The following is an 18,761-nucleotide window of genomic DNA, read 5'->3' as shown; positions in this document are numbered from 1 at the left end:
AAGTCTACTCTGTTTATCCCAGTTTGGAGAACTTTAAAAAGCCAGCAGGCAAAAATTACAATGAGAAACCTGACCACTACTCATTTGGGGCTGTGTTTGGGCAGATTAATCAAGCTAAATACTGATGAAAGGACCAGGGTCCCTTGGCTCAAGAGTGGGGAAAATGGTCAGAGGGTGGAAAAGGGGAGTTTCCAGGACTCATTAATACAGAAATCCTAATGGTGGTACCAAACCCATTGATGAAGCCCTGACTCAGGCTACAATAGATTGAGACAATATAAAAATGTAAGGGTAGGGGCACCTGGCTGGCTCAGTCGGTAGAACTCATGACTTTTGATCACAGTTATGAGTTCAAGCCCTACATAGAGCTTATTTAAAAAGAAATTTAAAAAATAAAAATGTAAGGATCATGAAAGATGGAATGTTTGAGCAAGCTTTATGTAAAAACATTGTGTCTCCTTTACCTAAATATTTTTATGGGAATGGACACTAATGTCTGGCTGGGGAAAACTTCCACTACCTAGTATGATAAAACCAAAGCCTGTCAATGAAATCCTAATAGACACTAGAGGTAAGAACATAAGAGTTGATGGAATTAAGGTAAAAGTTTGTAGAATGGGTATGGTTGAACAGGCTTTATGCAAAGTGGTTACATCCCTTTTTTCCGATTATATTGTGGGGATGGACATTATATCTGACTGGGGAGTGTTTCTCCTACCTAGTATTGTAAGAGAGAAGGCATGTAAATCCACTCTTCAAGCAATATTAATTGGGCATGCTTCATAAGAACCAGTAAGATTGCCTGAGGCCAACAGTGTGGAATAAAAGCTGAAATGCTGGCAGGGGCAAATTCTCTGTGCCATAGCCCAAGGAGAGCATAGACTGGACTTACAGTAAAAGCCTCTGTGCACCTTCCAGTGACAACTGCACCCCTTTCACAGAAACAAGCTAGAAAGGGGAACAGGCTGGGGGCAAAATTAGAATCAATTCACCTTCTGGGGTTAATTTAAGGTTTCAGGTGGGCCACAGGGCACCGAGCACTGATCAGAAATGTCTCCCTTTCCCACTTGGGACACAGGAGACAGCTCATGATATTGTCCACAAGTCCACTGCCACCAGACACATGGAATTCCTGTACCTTTTCTTTATAAACTCAACATCTATTTGTTTAGGACCTTCAAGCCTCCAGAATGGCTTTTATTTCCTGACAGATCATTGTTAGGTGAAACAGACAAGAAGAAAATAGGCACATGACAGGAAATTTGTTAGGTTTCAGGAGAGGTTGTGAGCTTATCCAAGACTCAGTGTCCTATAACTTGTCCACCTCAGTTCTGGAAAGTGCCACTCACCATCACTGGTATTCACCATGATGACCCCAAGGTCAAGAGATGTTTTTAGTCATTAAAGTAAGATACATTTTTCCCTTTAACCCTATAAACTAAGGCAGTTCAGTGAATGCAGACACTCTAGAAATGTGCTCAATAACAAAGGCCAGGGGGTAAAAAGAGTTTCTTCTCATTCCCAAGATTGCATCAATAGAGAGGGGAGAAAAACAATGCTGTATAGCCTAGCCCTATTATTTGTTTCTAGCAGCATTTCCTAAAATCAGTTACAGAAAAACATAGTTCACAGGGATATTAACATACCAGAGATTTGAAAAAAAAAAAAGGATCTATGATCCAATGAGCCTTGGAAATGCTAGCACAAACTTTAAAAGGTTTATTCACTGCAGGTCTTCTCAGAGACATTTCATTATGAATCCACAATGTAGGGAGAAATTTCCCCAAATACATTGGCCAGGATGATGTACCAATGAACAGAGTTTGAAAAATGTTGGCTCACTCTATTGCCCCTTTTATAGCACCCACCCACTCACCTCCAATAGGCCACACTCCCTGCCCCTCTCCCCACAACTTGGGGAAAAAATCTTCGATAGGGAAATCAGATTCATGTCAAAGGGAAGAGGCCAAAATGGGTTGATGAGGAGATGGTGCTGTTTTGGTTAAGCCAACCAGGAGTGTATAATAACAACTGGTCACCTTGCTAATGGCTCTTGACTAGGACTTGCTTCCTCTCCTGTATTACTCTAGAGGCAGAACTCACATCAACCTGCTTTCACTATAAAGAGCAATTCTGTAGGAGCTTGAACACCAGGAGACTGCATTTGTTCACATCAAAGTGTTCAACAGGATTGAACACCTGGATGCAAGGTGGCTTCCAGGAGGCCAGGGCCCCTGCCAATTACCCTTTCATGTGAACTCTGCTGAAGAAGTTTATGAAATGCTTTCTTGCAAGTTTGTAGTAATTATTAACACCCCTGTTGCCAACTGACATTTTGCTCCCATCACTTGCCCAGCAGGGACAATTGACAAGAATGGGTGTCTGGTATACACAAAAATTATTCCTTGGGGCATCAGGTATGAAGAAGCATTGTCATGCTGGGGCCAAATCAGCAGTAATGTTACTTCAACTTTTCCTCTAGGTGTCAATTAGTTTCCTCTATATAGGTCTGACTCAGCTTTATGTTTTCTTTTAAATACCGCAACTCAGGTATTTATAATACCCACTAAAATACACACTACTTGGTCAGTGTAGAGAAAAACTCAACATTTAGAGAAAGAGAAAGTGAGCTCATTTATATACCTGACATAAACTATGCCATAAGCTTACTGTCATCCTTTTCCTTCTGATTCTCCAAAGATGCCTTTGCTATTTATTCTTTGGCTTAAAAAGAAAAAGAACAGATATTTTTCCCAGGGAACACAGTTCAAGAGGACCTCGTTGTTCTTGCTGAGAAATATATGACAAGACTAATGGCAGTTAAAGTCTAGTATTCCATCTTGGGAACACCTAGCCTTCATTTACTGTTGAGAGTAGTGATTGGGAAGGCATCATTATTCTGAAGACATGGGACTTGTGAGACAAAAAGGGTACAAGTGGCAGGAGCTAACTTGCAGGTCCTATGTCTCCTTCTGAGGTTCCAGCACTCAATGCCAGATGCCTTCTGCGCACACACATGGCTGTGTCACGGGCCTCACAAACACCAAATGTCCACAACTAAATTCTGTTATCTCCACATCCTTACCCCAAACCTATTTCCCCGTCGGTCCCTCATCTTATTAAATGACACCAGCCAGAATCCTAGGAATCATCTATGACTTAACGTCTTCCTCACACAATACATCCAGGCTCTCACTCAGCCCAATCTGTCGTACTTCCTAAATATCTCTTGAATTCATCCTTTATATATACACACACACATACACACACACAGCACTGGTCTCCCTGCCTCCAGTCTTCTCTCTCCTCCAAACAATTTTGCACCTGCCTCACAGAAGTTTCTTTCTAAACATCAGTCTCATCTTGCCACCACCCACCTTCATGCCTGCCAGGTATTGAAATCTTATCGAGTGTAAAATCCACCTCTTTACCACAGCTCACAGGGCCTTGGTAATCTGGACCCCACCTCTCCAGCCTCTCACTTGTCCTCCCCATAGTCAAAATCCTGTTCTTCCCAATTATAGGAGAGTGTCTTGGCCCTATGGGTCTTTGCATGTCTACGCCATTCCATGGGCCTTCCTGAAATGCCCATCCCCACCTGGACGGCCTGGAAAACTCATCTATTTTTCAAGCCTCTGCTGAAAAATTACCTACTCTTTTAAGTCTCTTCTTACCCATTCCAACCCCACTCTCAGTTACAGGCTCCTTCTGTGTTTGTTCCCCATGACATTCTAAGCACATCTCCATGACAATATAACCTGTTGTGTGTTAGTCATTTGTTGTCTCTTTCACCCACCAGACTCCCCACTTTAGTAAGCCTTGCACCTACCACAGAGGCCTAAGACATAATGATGTTCAATATGCCTATCTTATTCTCCATTCTAGAAGACTGACTTTGGCACTGTCCCCTCATATGGCTGAAGTATCTGGCTATACTGAAGTACATAAGAATCAAATATTACAATACATGCAAAGCACTTAGCACAGTGTCACTCTGCTGATCCATTTTTAGCTTGCTGTCAGAGAAAATCCTTGGCATTTCTCCTACATCCCTCATCCTGAATTTGGACACTTGGCCCAAGAGCAAAGCTCTACATTGATCCCTATTAAACTTCATCTTGTTAGTTCCAGCCCATTGCTCCATGCTGTTGAAACCTTTCTGAATCTTGATCCTGTCATCCCATCCGTTAGCTATCCTTCCCAGTCTTGTGTCATCTGAAGATCTTAGAAACTTGCCATCTCTTCTTAGCCAAAGCATCAATTAAAATGTCAGACAAGCTTGATATCTTCTGGGTGGAAAATGGGCAGCTACTAAAACAATACACGTAAAGACTCTGTATATCCACCAGAAGTGCCACACCCCAAATGTGTAGTTTTTAAAAGCACAAAAATTATACAAACTATAAATACAAGTATGTACAACTAGGTATGGAAATGAATGACAATCTATAAAGACAAGAAAGAGGTGTATAGGCTAACAATAGTCATAAAAATAATATATACTGAGTGCTAGGTCTATGCACTAGTAAAGAATGAACTTTACATGAATTAACTCATGTAATCCTTACAACCATGCTATGAGGTAGGCACTATTATTATTGCCCATTTTACAGATAGAGAATTTAGGATGCAAAGTAGTTAGACAGGCTGTCTGCAGTCACATAGATGGTAAGTGGCAGAGTTAGGATTTCAATCCAGGCATACAAGTTGTAGTCTGTGCTTTTATCCAGGGGTGCAGGTAGAAGACTGGTTTTGTAAAGTTATATAAAATGTGTTGTGTAAATTTGCAATAGTCATGAATAAAAGCAAAGCAAGAGGACAGAGCCACAACCTGGCAGATCACTTGGAATCTCCTTGTAGACCAACTTCATTCATTTGTGGCTATTTCAATTTAATCAGTGGTAATTTCTCTACCTACCATTCAGCCCTTATTATCCCATCTTATTTGCATGGATATGAACTCAGCCCCCATCAAAGGCTCTTCAAAGACTCTGGCCAAATTTGAAAGGTTGTTATTAATTTTCTCCTATTTTAAGTTCATAGTCTTCCTGCCACTCTTATCACAGGATGGTACCAATTATCTGCACTTTCCTTAGTTGTGTGCTTCTCCTATCATCTTTAACAGATTTATTCAACAAACGTGTATTCAGCAACTGCTACATGCCAGCCAATGAGAATACTAAGATGACACCCTTATTCTTAAGAAGCAATGGAGAATATGAGCAAACAATTAGAATAAGCGCCATTTTTAATGCTTCTGCCAAACACTGTGCCAAGTGCATCACATGCAGTTATCTTATGTAATAGAGAATGGTGGTTAAGCATGTGGGTTCCAGAGTCAGAAGAGCCTGGTGCAAATCCTACCTTTGCCGCTTCCTACTAGTGTGACCACTGTGCTTTAGTTTCCTATTTGAAAAAAATAAAAGAATAGTAGCTACCTCACAGGGTTATTCTAAGAATCAATATAAGACATGCAAAGCACTTAGCACAGTGCCTGGCACTTAATGAGAGCACAATAAATGTTAGCAATTAGTATTTATTCTACCAATAAACCATTTTAGAGATGACGAAACTTGAAGTTTAAAGAGGTTATTTAGGAGTGCCTGGGTGGCTCAGTCGGTTGAGTGCCAGACTTCGGCTCAGGTCATGATCTCACGGGTTCAGAGCCTGAAACCTGGTTCAGATTCTGTGTCTCCTTCTCTCTCTGCCCTCTCCCACAAGCACTCTGTCTCTTTCTCTCTCTCAAAAATAAACATTAAAATTTTAAAAAAATAAAGAGGTTATTTAACTTCTGCAAAGTCAAATAGTTAATAAGGGGAGGAGTCTAAAGTCTGCTTTAACTACTCCCCTCTACTGTGTCTAAAATGTGATATATGTTTTTGTATAATCAGGCTTAGGTGCTGTGGGAGAACAAAAGAGGAGCATCTAACCCAATCTTGTAGGGAAGGAGTCAGGGCAGAACAAACAAGAGTTAGGCAAAGAAGGAGACAGGATGAAAGTGGAAGCTAGAAGTTGGGAGCATGGCAGGAACATTCCATCTAGAGTTAGAAGCTTGTTAGAAGCATGATGGACTAAGAAGTTGCAAGTCTAGGAAACTGCAGAAGAAACTCCAGTCCTTCACTGGTCTGAATTAAGTCCAGAGAGGTAAACCCTCTCCATGGTCCTTCTACTTTTTAAAATATAAACTCCCCATTTCAAAAATGAGACTTTCAGAAAGTGTCCAGAAGACTGCAGTTCCCATCTTTATTCTACTGTGGTCCTCTTAGCTTTGTGATCTATTTGTGGATGGCTCTCAACATGCTCAAGTTTCCCCTTAACCAGCTGGGATGGATTTGTCTTCCATACATTTAATATCAAGTCTCCTTGAATCTTTATATCCTCACTTTGTGCCCCTCCTTTAGCTACAACTTCCATATGTGTGTTTACTCTTTGCTTTATTTAGCATTTTTATTTAAATGGATTATTTTCTTTAAAATCATATCCTTTAAAATCAAAAATATGTTCCTTTGGTATTAAGATTCTGGGGTTTAATTCTGGAAAAAAGAAAACTATAGAGATGGCAAAAAATGGTCAACGTTTACCAGGATTTCCAGAGAAAGTGCAAAGGCATTAATAGGTGAAACACAGGAGTTTTAAGGCAGTGAAACTACTCTGTGCCTCATGGATGCATGACCTTAAGCATTTATCAAAACCCATGCTACTGCACAACACAGAGCATACATTAGAATAAATGGTGGACTTCAGTGAATAATAATATCTCTACACTAGTTTGTTATTTGTGACAAATGTACCACACTGATGTAGTATTTTAGTAACTGTGTCAGGGCATAGGGTGATATGGAATCTTTTTCCATTGTCTGCTCAATTTTTATGTTAATCTAAACCGATTCTAAATAATGTGGTCAATTAATTAAAAAATAATAAGGCATCTCTTTTTGTTCATGTTTAACAAGAGAATATGTCCAAATATTAGCTTCACAATATCTAGCATTAAATGTGACCAAACTTGAGTTGTAAATGCAATTTTAGTATTGTGGCTGTAAACTAATGTTTGACCAGGCAAATCACAATTTTCAGAAACATTTGAAAAATTAAAAAAATTTTTAAAAAAAGATTCTGGGGTTTAGTCAACAAGTCTTCCCATCCCTGTGATGATTTTATTATAGACCTAGCCACCAAGTAATACCCACCTCCCTAGGTAGTGGCTCTTTCCCAGTGAATTCAACTGAGTCTAAAAGCCATAGGGCTTTCTACAAATGTATCAATAGAACACCCTTATCTACCTCATACATCAGTCACCCATTTAACCTGGGCATGCCCTTCAACAAACCAGCTTCTCCTATTGTGCCATTTTGTGCCCCGTGTCGAAGGCATTCTTAGTATGGAGTACCAAAACTGAGGAATAATATTTTCACCTTTATTTTTCTCTCTTGTACAATTGTACATATAGGATCTCCCTGACTAGAATATCACCATAGGTGTGGGAAGATTTTAAATGCTTGAACTTTCACTTTTAGGGAATCTTTGTATCAATCATTGGAACAGCTAGTAGTAAGCTCTACACTTAAATGTTAACCATTGCAATTTTAATTGTTAATGGGATGGGGATAAAGGAATATAATGCCATCCATTCTGGAGAAACAACCGATGAAGTAAGACCCAGCCAACATATGAATGATATACTTGCCCTGGCTTCGGTTACTGGCTACCTGCTTGGGCCATTGCTGGCCTCCCACCTGCCCTGATTTCAAATGGATCCTGCCATGTCCAGGTTGTGCCCTCTTAGTATAACCAGACTCCTGAGCCCCATATCTTTCCCTTTTTTGACCCTTTGCCTGGCTCTGTAATGAACTGCATTGCCTGGCCTGACCTTTCAACTCTCCTGGAAATTAAGATCTTGTGAGAAGTCTGACGTGCCATATTCTGGTTCTTGTGCTCTGGCCCCTGAATTCCACGCTCTCAGATTACTTTTGATTCTCAAATGCTTCATCAACTGGCCCTTAGTATCATCAAGCAAAAAGCATATTTCTTCCTTCAAGGCTAGCTCACAAGCAGTATGCTACTGGAAGAATCATGGACGTTACCTATGAAGATAAGAGAAGAGCCATTTAACAGGTTGAAAAGAACCATGTGCATGTTTCCCAGGCATGGGCTCTGTGAAGGAGGCTCCATGAGAGTCAGGCCGGGGCAGACAGAGCACAGCCTTCATCAAAATGACTAACGCATTGTGCAGCCCACTGACCATGCAATTGTCAATGGACCTGGAGTCCCCTAGATTCTAATCTCTTGATAACAGTAATAGTAATAGTTAATAAGTGTTCACTCAATTATTCTGCAAGTATTATTGAGTCACTATCATGTGCCAGGTACATCATAGTTGTACATATCAGCCCTCACAGAGCTGACATTCTAGTGGGGATGGACAGAAAATAAACATTTAAACAAAAAATATTTCCTATAATTTTAGGAAGTTTGAAATGCTACACAGAAAATAAAACAAGACAGTAAGATAGGAAAAAAAAAAACAACTAGTTGAGCTGCTTTTGGTAGAGTGACCAACGGAAGGTCCTCTGAGGAAGTGGCATTTGAGCTGAGACTCCAATGATGATAAAGAGACAGTCCTGCAAAGATATGGGGGAAGATCAGGCCCAGAGAGAAGGAATCTTTAAAACATTCCCCCCCCCATGAACCCAAGAATGAATCTCTAAGCCTCTCAAAATACATTGCACTCTAAAAACAACATATTTTGAGCAATTGAAACAGGACATCTAATCTTAAAGTAGCATTTCTTATGTTCTGCACCTCATCCATGTGCTTCAAAAATGGTTGATTTGTGTCACCCAGAGCTGGTTGCCTTTTATTGCTATATGCACAAATTTCTGAATATGAAACCAGAGAAACCCTAGACACTGAAAACATATTGCAGAGTTACATAATTGGAGGTGGAGACTACAAAAAGAAACAATAATTTGTGAAGCCATCTAATATTAAATAATGTAGTAGTTTGGGGAGGTGAGATGGAATTGGATTTGAATTCTGGCTCAGCACTTGAAGGACCTCTGACTCTCTTTCCTCAGCAGTAACAATAAAGATTTTATAAGGATTATAATGATCATATATGGGAAGTGCCTCACATGTTTATGTATAGTAAGGTCTTAGTAATTGTCAAGTAATATATCATTTAAAGCAATCTACACAGGGGCACCTGGGTGGCTCAGTTAGTTAAGCGTCTGACTTCAGCTCAGGTCATGATCTCTCACTGTTCATGGGTTCGAGCCCGCATTGGGCTCTGTGCTCACAGCTCAGAGCCTGGAGCCTGCTTCGGATTCTGTGTATACCCTTGCTCTCTGCCCACCCTGGCTTGCACTCTGTCTCTCTCTCCCAAAAATAAATAAACATTAAAGAATAATTTAAAACAATCTACACAAAGTTTTGATTCAAGGATCCTTGAGCTCCATCACTGAGCTTAGCACCATGGGGGGCCCTGTGAAAACCACAAAAGAAGTATCAGAAATGGTAACTTGTTCACATTCACTCAGCTAGCAAATGACAGAGCTGAAACTTTAACCTAGAACAATTTAACCCAAACATCATATTCTCAACTACTCATCGAGGGTCTTTGTGTAATTAGAAAGGTGATAAGTCACGTGGTCTCAACATGAAAGAGAAAGTCTGGCGAAGGAAGCAGCCCTTGAATAAGTCTTAGAATAGTATAGACTCAGCGTAGACTGAAAAAAGAGAGATGATATTCCAGGTGTAAGAGGAAAACATAAGACATAGAAGTGGTAACAAACAAATAAACCCACCTGATTGGTCTGTGTGGGGAAAGAGACCGAAATACGTGAGATCATCAGTCTACCTGTTGGGACATAAATCTGGCAAGTCCCTTATTAAGCAGATCACATTTTCTGTCTCTTTTTCTTGCTCTTCCTAGAGAATTAACTAACCTGCTCTTTGACCTCTTTTAGGCTGTTTGAAACCCTTCAGTCACTCTTCTGGTCTGTATTTGGCCTTCTAAATCTCTACGTCACCAATGTGAAAGCGAGACACGAGTTCACAGAGTTTGTGGGAGCTACCATGTTTGGAACATACAACGTCATCTCCCTGGTAGTACTGCTGAACATGCTGATTGCCATGATGAACAACTCCTACCAGCTTATTGCCGTGAGTAGTTTGCTTTACAAGGGTGATTGCTTGATTTCAAGGAGTGATCACGTTGGCATGGAGCCCAATGGAAGCTTGATGAAGCGGTCTGTCTGCCTCAAGTATTTTACATTATTCTTCTCAGTTGTTAGAGTAAATTATTTCTTTCTAAAGCAACTCAGTTTGGACTCTTAGTCCATTGAATCTCAGTAATTTAGAAGAGGATGTTCTAGTTAATAAGACTTTCTGGTAGCCTGTTAAAAATATGTTTAAAATTCTGAATCCATCTTCTTGCCTTACAAAGGAAAGCTCGGGAGGTATGAGCACACTTTGGCAATAACTTGTTGCCCCACTGATTTTTAAGGATGATTGAGCTAACTGGTTCTCTAGGCAGGAGGGTCTTATCTCCCTCTTCACTGTAAGCATGTCCTTCACAAAACTGAGCATTTCATTGCCAAAGATGACATTCTCAGAGAGTAAGTATTTTTTGATCAAGAATATATGAGTAATTGCTCTCCATGGTAAGATATGCTTAAGTAGAGTCTATCACTGAATGCTTTTTGACCATCATGTTACCATTTGGATCAGCAATATTACTCTAAACTACAAATGGTGAAGGTATAGGATACGGGATCAGTCCAGGCCCTGACCTGATTTTTGATGTCATAGAAAATATCTAACCTTAGCTTATTTTCTTATAATCTGCCTATCATATTCAGAAATACAGTGTTAGCAGAGGAACTCTGGCTATCTGAGGTCCTGTTTGTTTGGATATCACTGAATTTGGATGTTTAGTTCATATTAAGATGCTAGATCACCTCCATGGGTCTATCTGTTGCTGAAAGCTTTTGTTATAGCACAGAAGACAAATGGAAAGACCTGACTCTTGTCTTCCTTCATACATGCTATTTCTCAGATTTGGTCTGCTACTGAGGAATCTTTTAGCCTACAGAAAAGAAGCTTAAATTATTGGTTATATAAATATGTGTACATATAAATATATGTACATATATACACACATATTGTCCATATTTCATAAATATTACTGGTAATAGTGACCATCCTGATCCATTTTGATTAAGGACAGACCAAAGAAGAATGAGTTTATATTGCAGCAGGAGGCTCTTGAGTTATCTATTTGGACAAATTTCCTAACCATAAATAACAATGAGATATAATCTCTAGTTGGGTTTGTAGAATTTCTTTCACTGGACATTTTAAAAAACCAGAACATAAATGTATCCACTAAGATGGCTTAGATCTTAGGTGCTTAAGTGGGGGTGTATACTGAAAAAAATATCTTAAAAGTTAGTAGACCAGGGACTAGAATACCCTATGACCTTGTGTAACCTACTTTCTCTTTTTGGGCCTCAGTTTCTTCATTCAAAAAGTGAAAGGGTTGAAATGGACGGCTTTTATTGAGATATAAGTGGCATATAGTATTGTGTAAGTTTAAGGTGTACAATGCAATGATGTGATACACATACATATTGCAATATGTTTATCATGATAAGGTTAGTTAACACATCCATCACCTCATATAAATTACCTTTTTTGGTGAGAACATTTAAGATAGCAACTTTCTTAGCAACTTTCATGTATATAATGTTGCAAACTATAGCCACCATGCTGTACATTACATCCCCAGAATTTATTCAATTTATAACTATAAATTTGTACCCTTTGACCAACATTCCCCATTTCCTCCAACCCTCAACCCCTAGAAGCCACAATTCTACTCTCTGTCTCTATGAGTCTGACTTTTTTAGATTCCACGTACAACTGAGATGAGACACTACTGGTCTTTTTCTCTCTGACTTTTGTCTTAGCATAACGCCCTCCAGTTTCATTCATCCAGGATTCCTTTTTTCTCACAGCTGAATAATAATATCATTATATATATACATATATATAATATTTCTAATTATACACACACATACCATATTTTCTTTATCCATTTGTCTGTCAATGCACAGACAGGTTGTTTCCATGTCTTCTCTATTGTGAACAATGCAACAGTGAACATGAGAGTGCAGATATCTCTTTGAGATAGTGGTTGCATCTTCTTTGGATATATACCCAGAAGTGGGATTGCTGGAGCATATGGTACTTCTATTTTTTTAACTGTTTTGAGAGCCCTCCGTAACTGNGGTACCCTTTTCCTCACATTTGCACCACACTTGCTACCTCTTATCTTTTTAATAACAGCCATTCTAACAGGTGTCACATGATAGTTCCTTGTGGTTTTGATTTACATTTCCCTGATGATTAGTGATGCGGAGGACCTTTCATGCACCTGTTGGCCATCTGTATGTCTGATACAGTGGTCTTTAATATCCCTGCCAGCTCTGGCATCCTGTGAGTCTGCATGTCTAGATGAATAGGCTAAGCTTGCAAGGTCCCTTCTAGTTCTGAAATTCTGCCCATCTGCTACTTTTGAAATGACATATACTTCAATGTTATACTTTTTTCTCTCCGTGGTTCAAACCCAACCAGATCAAGAACTCTGGAATGTCTATACTCACTCTAAATCTGTCTGTATAAGGGGGACAGGCATAAAATCTCAGGGGAGGGTATTTTTCTGCCCCTATGCTTAGCATCCCTTTACCCGTGCCAAAGATGGCAATATTCATGCTGAGGCATTTGTCATTTTCTCCCTGGGTGTCATGTAGCTGATTGCTCCTAATGGCAGTGGAAAAGGAAGAAATTTTCTTGTCACCTAATTCAGGGCTGTGGTATCTCCCACTGAGCTCAGTGACATTTTGCTAGGAAGGGTGGAAATAATCAACTCCAGCTTTCTTGTCACCACCTGCTGGTAGCAAGTTGTGTTTTAATGCCACCTACTGTTGTACCTTAAGAAAATATCTTAGCTTGGAGAGAGCTAGGAGCAGAGGGATGAAGGTTTGCTGGATGATGACCTGAATACGGCCTATATCATCTCACACGTATGGAGTCATGGCCAACCATTCTGAATCCTACCTGCTACTTTGGGATCCTCCAGTAACGTGTCTTTATCATTTGGACCTGGATGTAGTGGATTCCTGACACTGGGCAACCTGATTCCCAAAAATATCTGGATCTGGTTGAATGGTAAAGACCAGCAAGATTTGATTCCACTTGCAACATCTCCACTTCAGGAGTGAATGCAGTTTTTAGAAGAGCCCCGATATGGGGGAAATGTTACAGGAAAGGAAGCCACTGAAGACAAGTCTCTCTTACTTCAAAAGTTTCAACAGGCTGACTCAGTTTAAGTAGAGACTCAGTTGTTGACAAATTTTACTGGGAATATGTTTAGTGTATATTCTAGGACAGGTCTCAGGAATGTCAGGTAATAGCAATCCCTTGAAGAGTCGAGCCTTTTCTCAATGCTCTGTGTAGGATGCAGAGCTGCTGGTGGAGTATATATATGGCTCTTTAGAAATTCATATTTCTATGCCAGAGGAGGCTCCACTATAGTAATAGTCAGCTTCAAGATATGGGGAAGCCGGGATCACTCCAGGTCTGTGCTCTGTGGTCCCAGCCAGCATCATCAGGTGAGGCTGGCCGTATTTCACATTATTTTTGTTTATGATGCACAGTGATTTACTCTTCTCCCTTTATCCTTTTATCTCCCTCAAGTTGCTTATTTCTCTCTGTGATACTTCTTTCAACACACCCACCTTGTCACTGCCATTCCTCATGCGTATGTTCCAAGTTGCATTAAGTGAAGCTGCCATTGATACCATTGAAATCAAATTCACCCTTGTGAAAATATTAGGTGGGAGAGACAGATCAGTCCCACAAAGTTCATCCACCTTGGGCCCTATTTCTACCTCCAACTTACCTACAAGGGGCATCTCTTTTGCCTCGGACTGCTCCTCACAAAACATGAGGCTTATAATGATCTGTTGTGGTATAGCCTCATCTGGCAAGTTAATAAGAACCCTCGGTTTTTGCTGGCTACTGTGGAGTGCTCACTCCAAAGCTGAGAGTAAGTAAATAGGCCTTGCCTCACTGAGCCACATCTGCTGCAAGGCTTGGGGAGAGCCCAAATACATAGAATTGATTGCCTCCCTTGGGAAGGCAGCATCTGGAGGCTCAGATAATGGATGAACTCCCCAACTGCCTAAGACAGCTACGCCCATAAAGACATTCATCAAAAACAGTTCCAGCACTGCAAAGACAGTAAGCACAGCTGGAGGGGGACCAATGCACACCCGGAAGTGCCAAGGGGGGCAGGTGGTCTTCCCGTCCGCCCACAGCCATCCAGGACCAACCTCAGACTTTCAAAGCACAGAGAAGATGACGACAATTTACACACTACGCCATGATTTGTAACCCACTAACCAGGCAGATGACCAACTTCTATGCACTGATACAGCACCCAGTTGTCCAAATATTGAAATCTTTCCATACCAGTTGGTAAATAGCTGCCACTCCAGCTATTCCCTCTAGGAAGCTCCCCAGGTCACCTCACAATCCAGCAAGTAAAAGGTAACACCTAAAACAGCAGGTATTTTCCATGCCTCTGTTCCAGTACTAATGCTGGCATACATTCTGATTGGTCAGTTTCTTACACAATATGAATATCATCGTGGCAGACAGAATCTTAAAATGCTCCCCTAACATTTCCAGCCCTAATCGTCAGGACAGTGAATATGATGAGATAGCACATGTGTGATTATGTTGCACCACATGGCAAAAGAGATTTTATGGATGTAATTAAGGTTACTAATCAGGAAGATTTTCCAGATGGGCCTAATCTAATCATATAAGGCCTTTAAAAGCAGAGTTTTCACCATCTGGTAGCAAAAGAAGATGTCAGAGATTTGAAACATATGGAGGATTTGATGTGCCATTGCTGGCTTGACGATGGAAGGAAACGTGGTAAGAAATGCAGGTGGCCTCTAGGAAATGAGAGTAGCCCCTGGCTGACAGCCTGCAAGGAAGTGGGGACCTCAGTCCTACAACCACAAGGAAATGAATTCCAACAACATAAATGAACTTGGAAGCAGATTCTTCTCCAGAGCCTCTAGATAAGAGCTCAGCCACACTGACACTCGGATTTCAGCCCTTGGGAAGTCCTCTATGACTAGAGTGGAAACACAAATCAGAGAGAAGTAGGAGATGACGTCAGCAAGGTAATGAGGTAAACAACAGGTTGCATACCTCCTGAGAGACCTTTGTAAAGACTTTGGCTTCTACTCTGCACCCCCTCTGTTCTCTCTCTCTCTCCCTCAAAATAAGTAAGTATTTTTTAAAAAATAATATGCTGATTAAGAAAACACAGAAGTGGGGCACCAGGGTGGCTCAGTCAGTTGAGCATCCAACTTCAGCTCAGGTCATGATCTCGCTCACAGTTTCAAGCCCCGCATCAGGCTCTGTGCTGACAGCTGAGAGCCTGGAGCCTGCTTTGGATTCTGTGTGTGTCTCTCTCTCTGCCCCTCCCCTGCTCATGCTCTGTCTCTCTCTCTCAAAATAAATAAACTTTAAAAAAAAAAGAAAAGACAGATGTGGGGCAGCAGCAGACAGAGAGACCAATTGTGAGATCATTGCATTAACCAAAAAAAGCTGATGATGGTTTTGAATAGGATGGTCATGATGGATACGATGAGAAGTGGTCAGATTCTAGGTGTATTTCAAAACTAGATCCAATTCTGATGGATCAGATGTAAGATGTAAGATGTAAGATGAGCAAAAGGGAGGAATCCAGGATGACACCAAGATCTGGGCCTGAGTACCTGGAAGGGTGGAATTTTCCCTTACTGAGATAGGGAAGAGTAGTAAAGGAGTAGACATAAGAGCAAGGCAGAGATCCAAAATTCAGTTTTAGATGTGTGGACTTGGAAATGCCTGTTGGCCATTTGAGTGGAGATGTCCAGTAGGCCATGGTCTACAGGTCTAGCAGAGAGGTCCAGGCTGGAGATAGAGATGTGGGAGTCAGTAGCATGTGCATAGTATTTAAAGCCAGGGGACTCGGTGAGATCATTAAGGGAGTGAGTGTGGATACAAAAGAGAAGAGGTCCAAAAGTGAGGCACTCCAACGTGTAGAGGTTGGAAAGAGGATAGATTGCCCAAGGAGATTCAGAAAGGACAACCAGAGAGGGTAGGAGAAAAATGAGGATAATGCACTATATTATAATACTATATTATCCCCAGGATACTGATAACATCATATGCTGAAGAGTGGTACAGCCTGGTTTGAACTGAGGTAGTCTGACCCCAACACTCATGCACAGAACTGCTACCCTTCCTTCAGGCCATGAAGCACAACTCTGAACCACCAATCTCCCTGTCCTACCAGTTCCAGTAACTAAAGATTTCATTAGGATAGGAATCACAGACACTTCATCTAAAATACCTGTATCCGTCTCTTAGCTCTCAAGAACTGCTTCATAAGAAAACAGAACAAACCATAAGCCCTGCCAGCTTTCAGTCCGATAAAACAGTCCAAACTGTGGAAACTATAGTAAGTCTAAGGGATAGGACAGCCTCTTTCCTGGTGAAGGAGCTGCTCAATTCAACCTGTAGAAATTTCATGACATTGGAGCAGAGCCATTTTAAATTTTAATAACTGTCTCTTTCCTTCGGGATACCCTCAGGCAATCTAGATATTGATTTTTCTCATTGCAGCTTGTGCTTTTTTTCTCTTTCACCAAACCATTCTCTGGAATCTGATCTAGGACTGCTACGTCTTACTAACAAGAAAGCAAATATTTAGAACCACAGAGGACATTTTAATAGTGCCCCCTCTTTGGGTAATGTGGAACCTATGAAAACCTGCTAATAATCCCATATAAATGAACAACCTACATTTTCTGGGCTTGGTGCTATAAATGATATAAAGGTAAAGATACAGTTGTTGCCTTTAGGGAGCTTAAAGTCTAATTCAGAGGGAGAAGTCTGACATGAGTAAAATAACAATAGCATTATTACCATGAGTATATAATAGCAGTGATTACAGGGGCACCTGGGTGGCTCAGTCAGTTAAGCATCCAACTTCAGCTCAGGTCATGATCTCATAGTCCATGGGTTCGAGCCCCTCCACTGGGCTCTGTGCTGACAGCTCAGAGCCTGGAGCCTCCTTCAGATTCTGGATCTCCATCTCTCTCTGCACCTCTCCCACTCATGCCCTATCTCTCTCCATCTCCCAAAAATGGATAAACGTTAAAAAACATTAAAAAAAAAGAGACATGGGCACAGGAGTAGTCAGACTGCCTGGATTTGAAACCTGGACTGCCATTTAGTGTGGTTTTGGGCAACCTAACCTCTTTCTGCCTCAGAGGACCTCTCTCTAAAATAACGATGATAATTAGGCTTTTTATCTGCTTCTGACTCTCAGATCCATTCTCTGTCCATTTCCTGCTCTGCTCTGTATCAAGGGAACTATATTCCCCACAGTCCATTGCCCTTTGGCTTCTGGTAGGTTTGACCAACCCAAAAGTAAGAAGAAGGGACTAGCTAGGATATTTCACTTTTGGGGTACCTGCAGGAGCAGCTTTATTTCCTCTGGGGCTCACCTTCAACTACCACCAGGCATTCCCTCCCTCGTTGGCCCCAGCTTCTGCAAGACATCCCCATCTTGGCTCTAGTTCCCACCAGATAGCCCCAATCCTTGGACTCTGGTAACACCACTCACCACCTCTCCCAGTTGTCCCTCCGAGTCTAGGGATAAGAAGGGCTTCCTGTCATTGCTAATCTCTGAGTTGCCTCAGTGTCCTCTGGTTGGGCTTCTCATCTCTTCCATCATCGACATACTAATTCCTGTATTAAATTTTCTATGTTTCAAAGACCTAGCAGGATTTCTGTGTCCCCAATCTATCAGTACCTATCTGATTAGGAGGTTCTGAGGTTGACTTAGGAAGGACAAATTGCGCTGAGACTTGAAGGTCAAATTTGAAAAGACAGAAGAAAACTGGGGATAGCTTTCAGATCTCATTTCTGGCAGGGAAATAGTTTGTACACCAGCAAGGATTGGCCTGGTGTTTATTGCAGGCAATAAGGGTGTAGAAGCTGGCCTTGTTCTTTTCTGCCTCCTATTATTTTATTTCTATGAAAACATCTTCAAGTGAAAATGATGTCCTCCCTGTGCCAATAGGGCATATGCCCTAGCAATGAAAAGAAGCATATAGAGGAATCATAGAGGAGCTAGATGAAAAAGTTCAGAGCCTACCTTTAGAAAAATAATTTTAACTAAAAAAAGAAAGAAAAATAATTTTAAAAGATGAGGTCTGCTCTTGTGGCTTCTCATATCCCCATTCTGAGCCTTCATACTGCTGTCTACCTGGCTTAGCACAACACCCTGGGCTAACTGCCTTACCTTACCTGGACCTTACCTTTGACAAGCCCTTTGCTTCCACCTCTGGGCCCAAGCTGAGCTCTTTCTCAGTCCCCTAAGTCTTAGAGAAGTCAGTAATAAGAATGCAATGACTACCTAGCATATAAACAACCTTTATTAAATCTTATAGGCACCATTTCCAATCTATTATCATTATAACTACCATCAATAATAACTACCGGGGCACTTGGTTAAGCGTGCAACTTTGGCTCAGGTCATGATCTTGTGGTTGAGTTTGAGCCCCTCATAGGGCTCTCTGCTGTCAGCACAGAGCCCGCTTTGGATCCTCTGCCCCCCCCCC

At 41.1% G+C, this 18,761-nt stretch overlaps 1 protein-coding gene across 1 annotated transcript in view; it reads left to right on the top strand.

Moving 5' to 3' along the window:
• The window catches only part of TRPC5 (transient receptor potential cation channel subfamily C member 5), a 121,908-nt gene that overhangs the window by 81,030 nt on the left and 22,117 nt on the right, over positions 1–18,761 (top strand). The window contains exon 6 of the mRNA XM_077763125.1: positions 9,969–10,164. Coding sequence (XP_077619251.1) covers positions 9,969–10,164 — 196 coding nt within the window. The remainder of the gene's footprint in view (positions 1–9,968; positions 10,165–18,761) is intronic.

The sequence above is a fragment of the Crocuta crocuta genome, unplaced genomic scaffold (assembly GCF_008692635.1).
Source record: "Crocuta crocuta isolate KB4526 unplaced genomic scaffold, BGI_CrCroc_1.0 scaffold1112, whole genome shotgun sequence".
Classification (NCBI taxonomy): Eukaryota; Metazoa; Chordata; class Mammalia; order Carnivora; family Hyaenidae; genus Crocuta; species Crocuta crocuta.
This window is presented reverse-complemented; position numbering and strand designations above follow the sequence as displayed.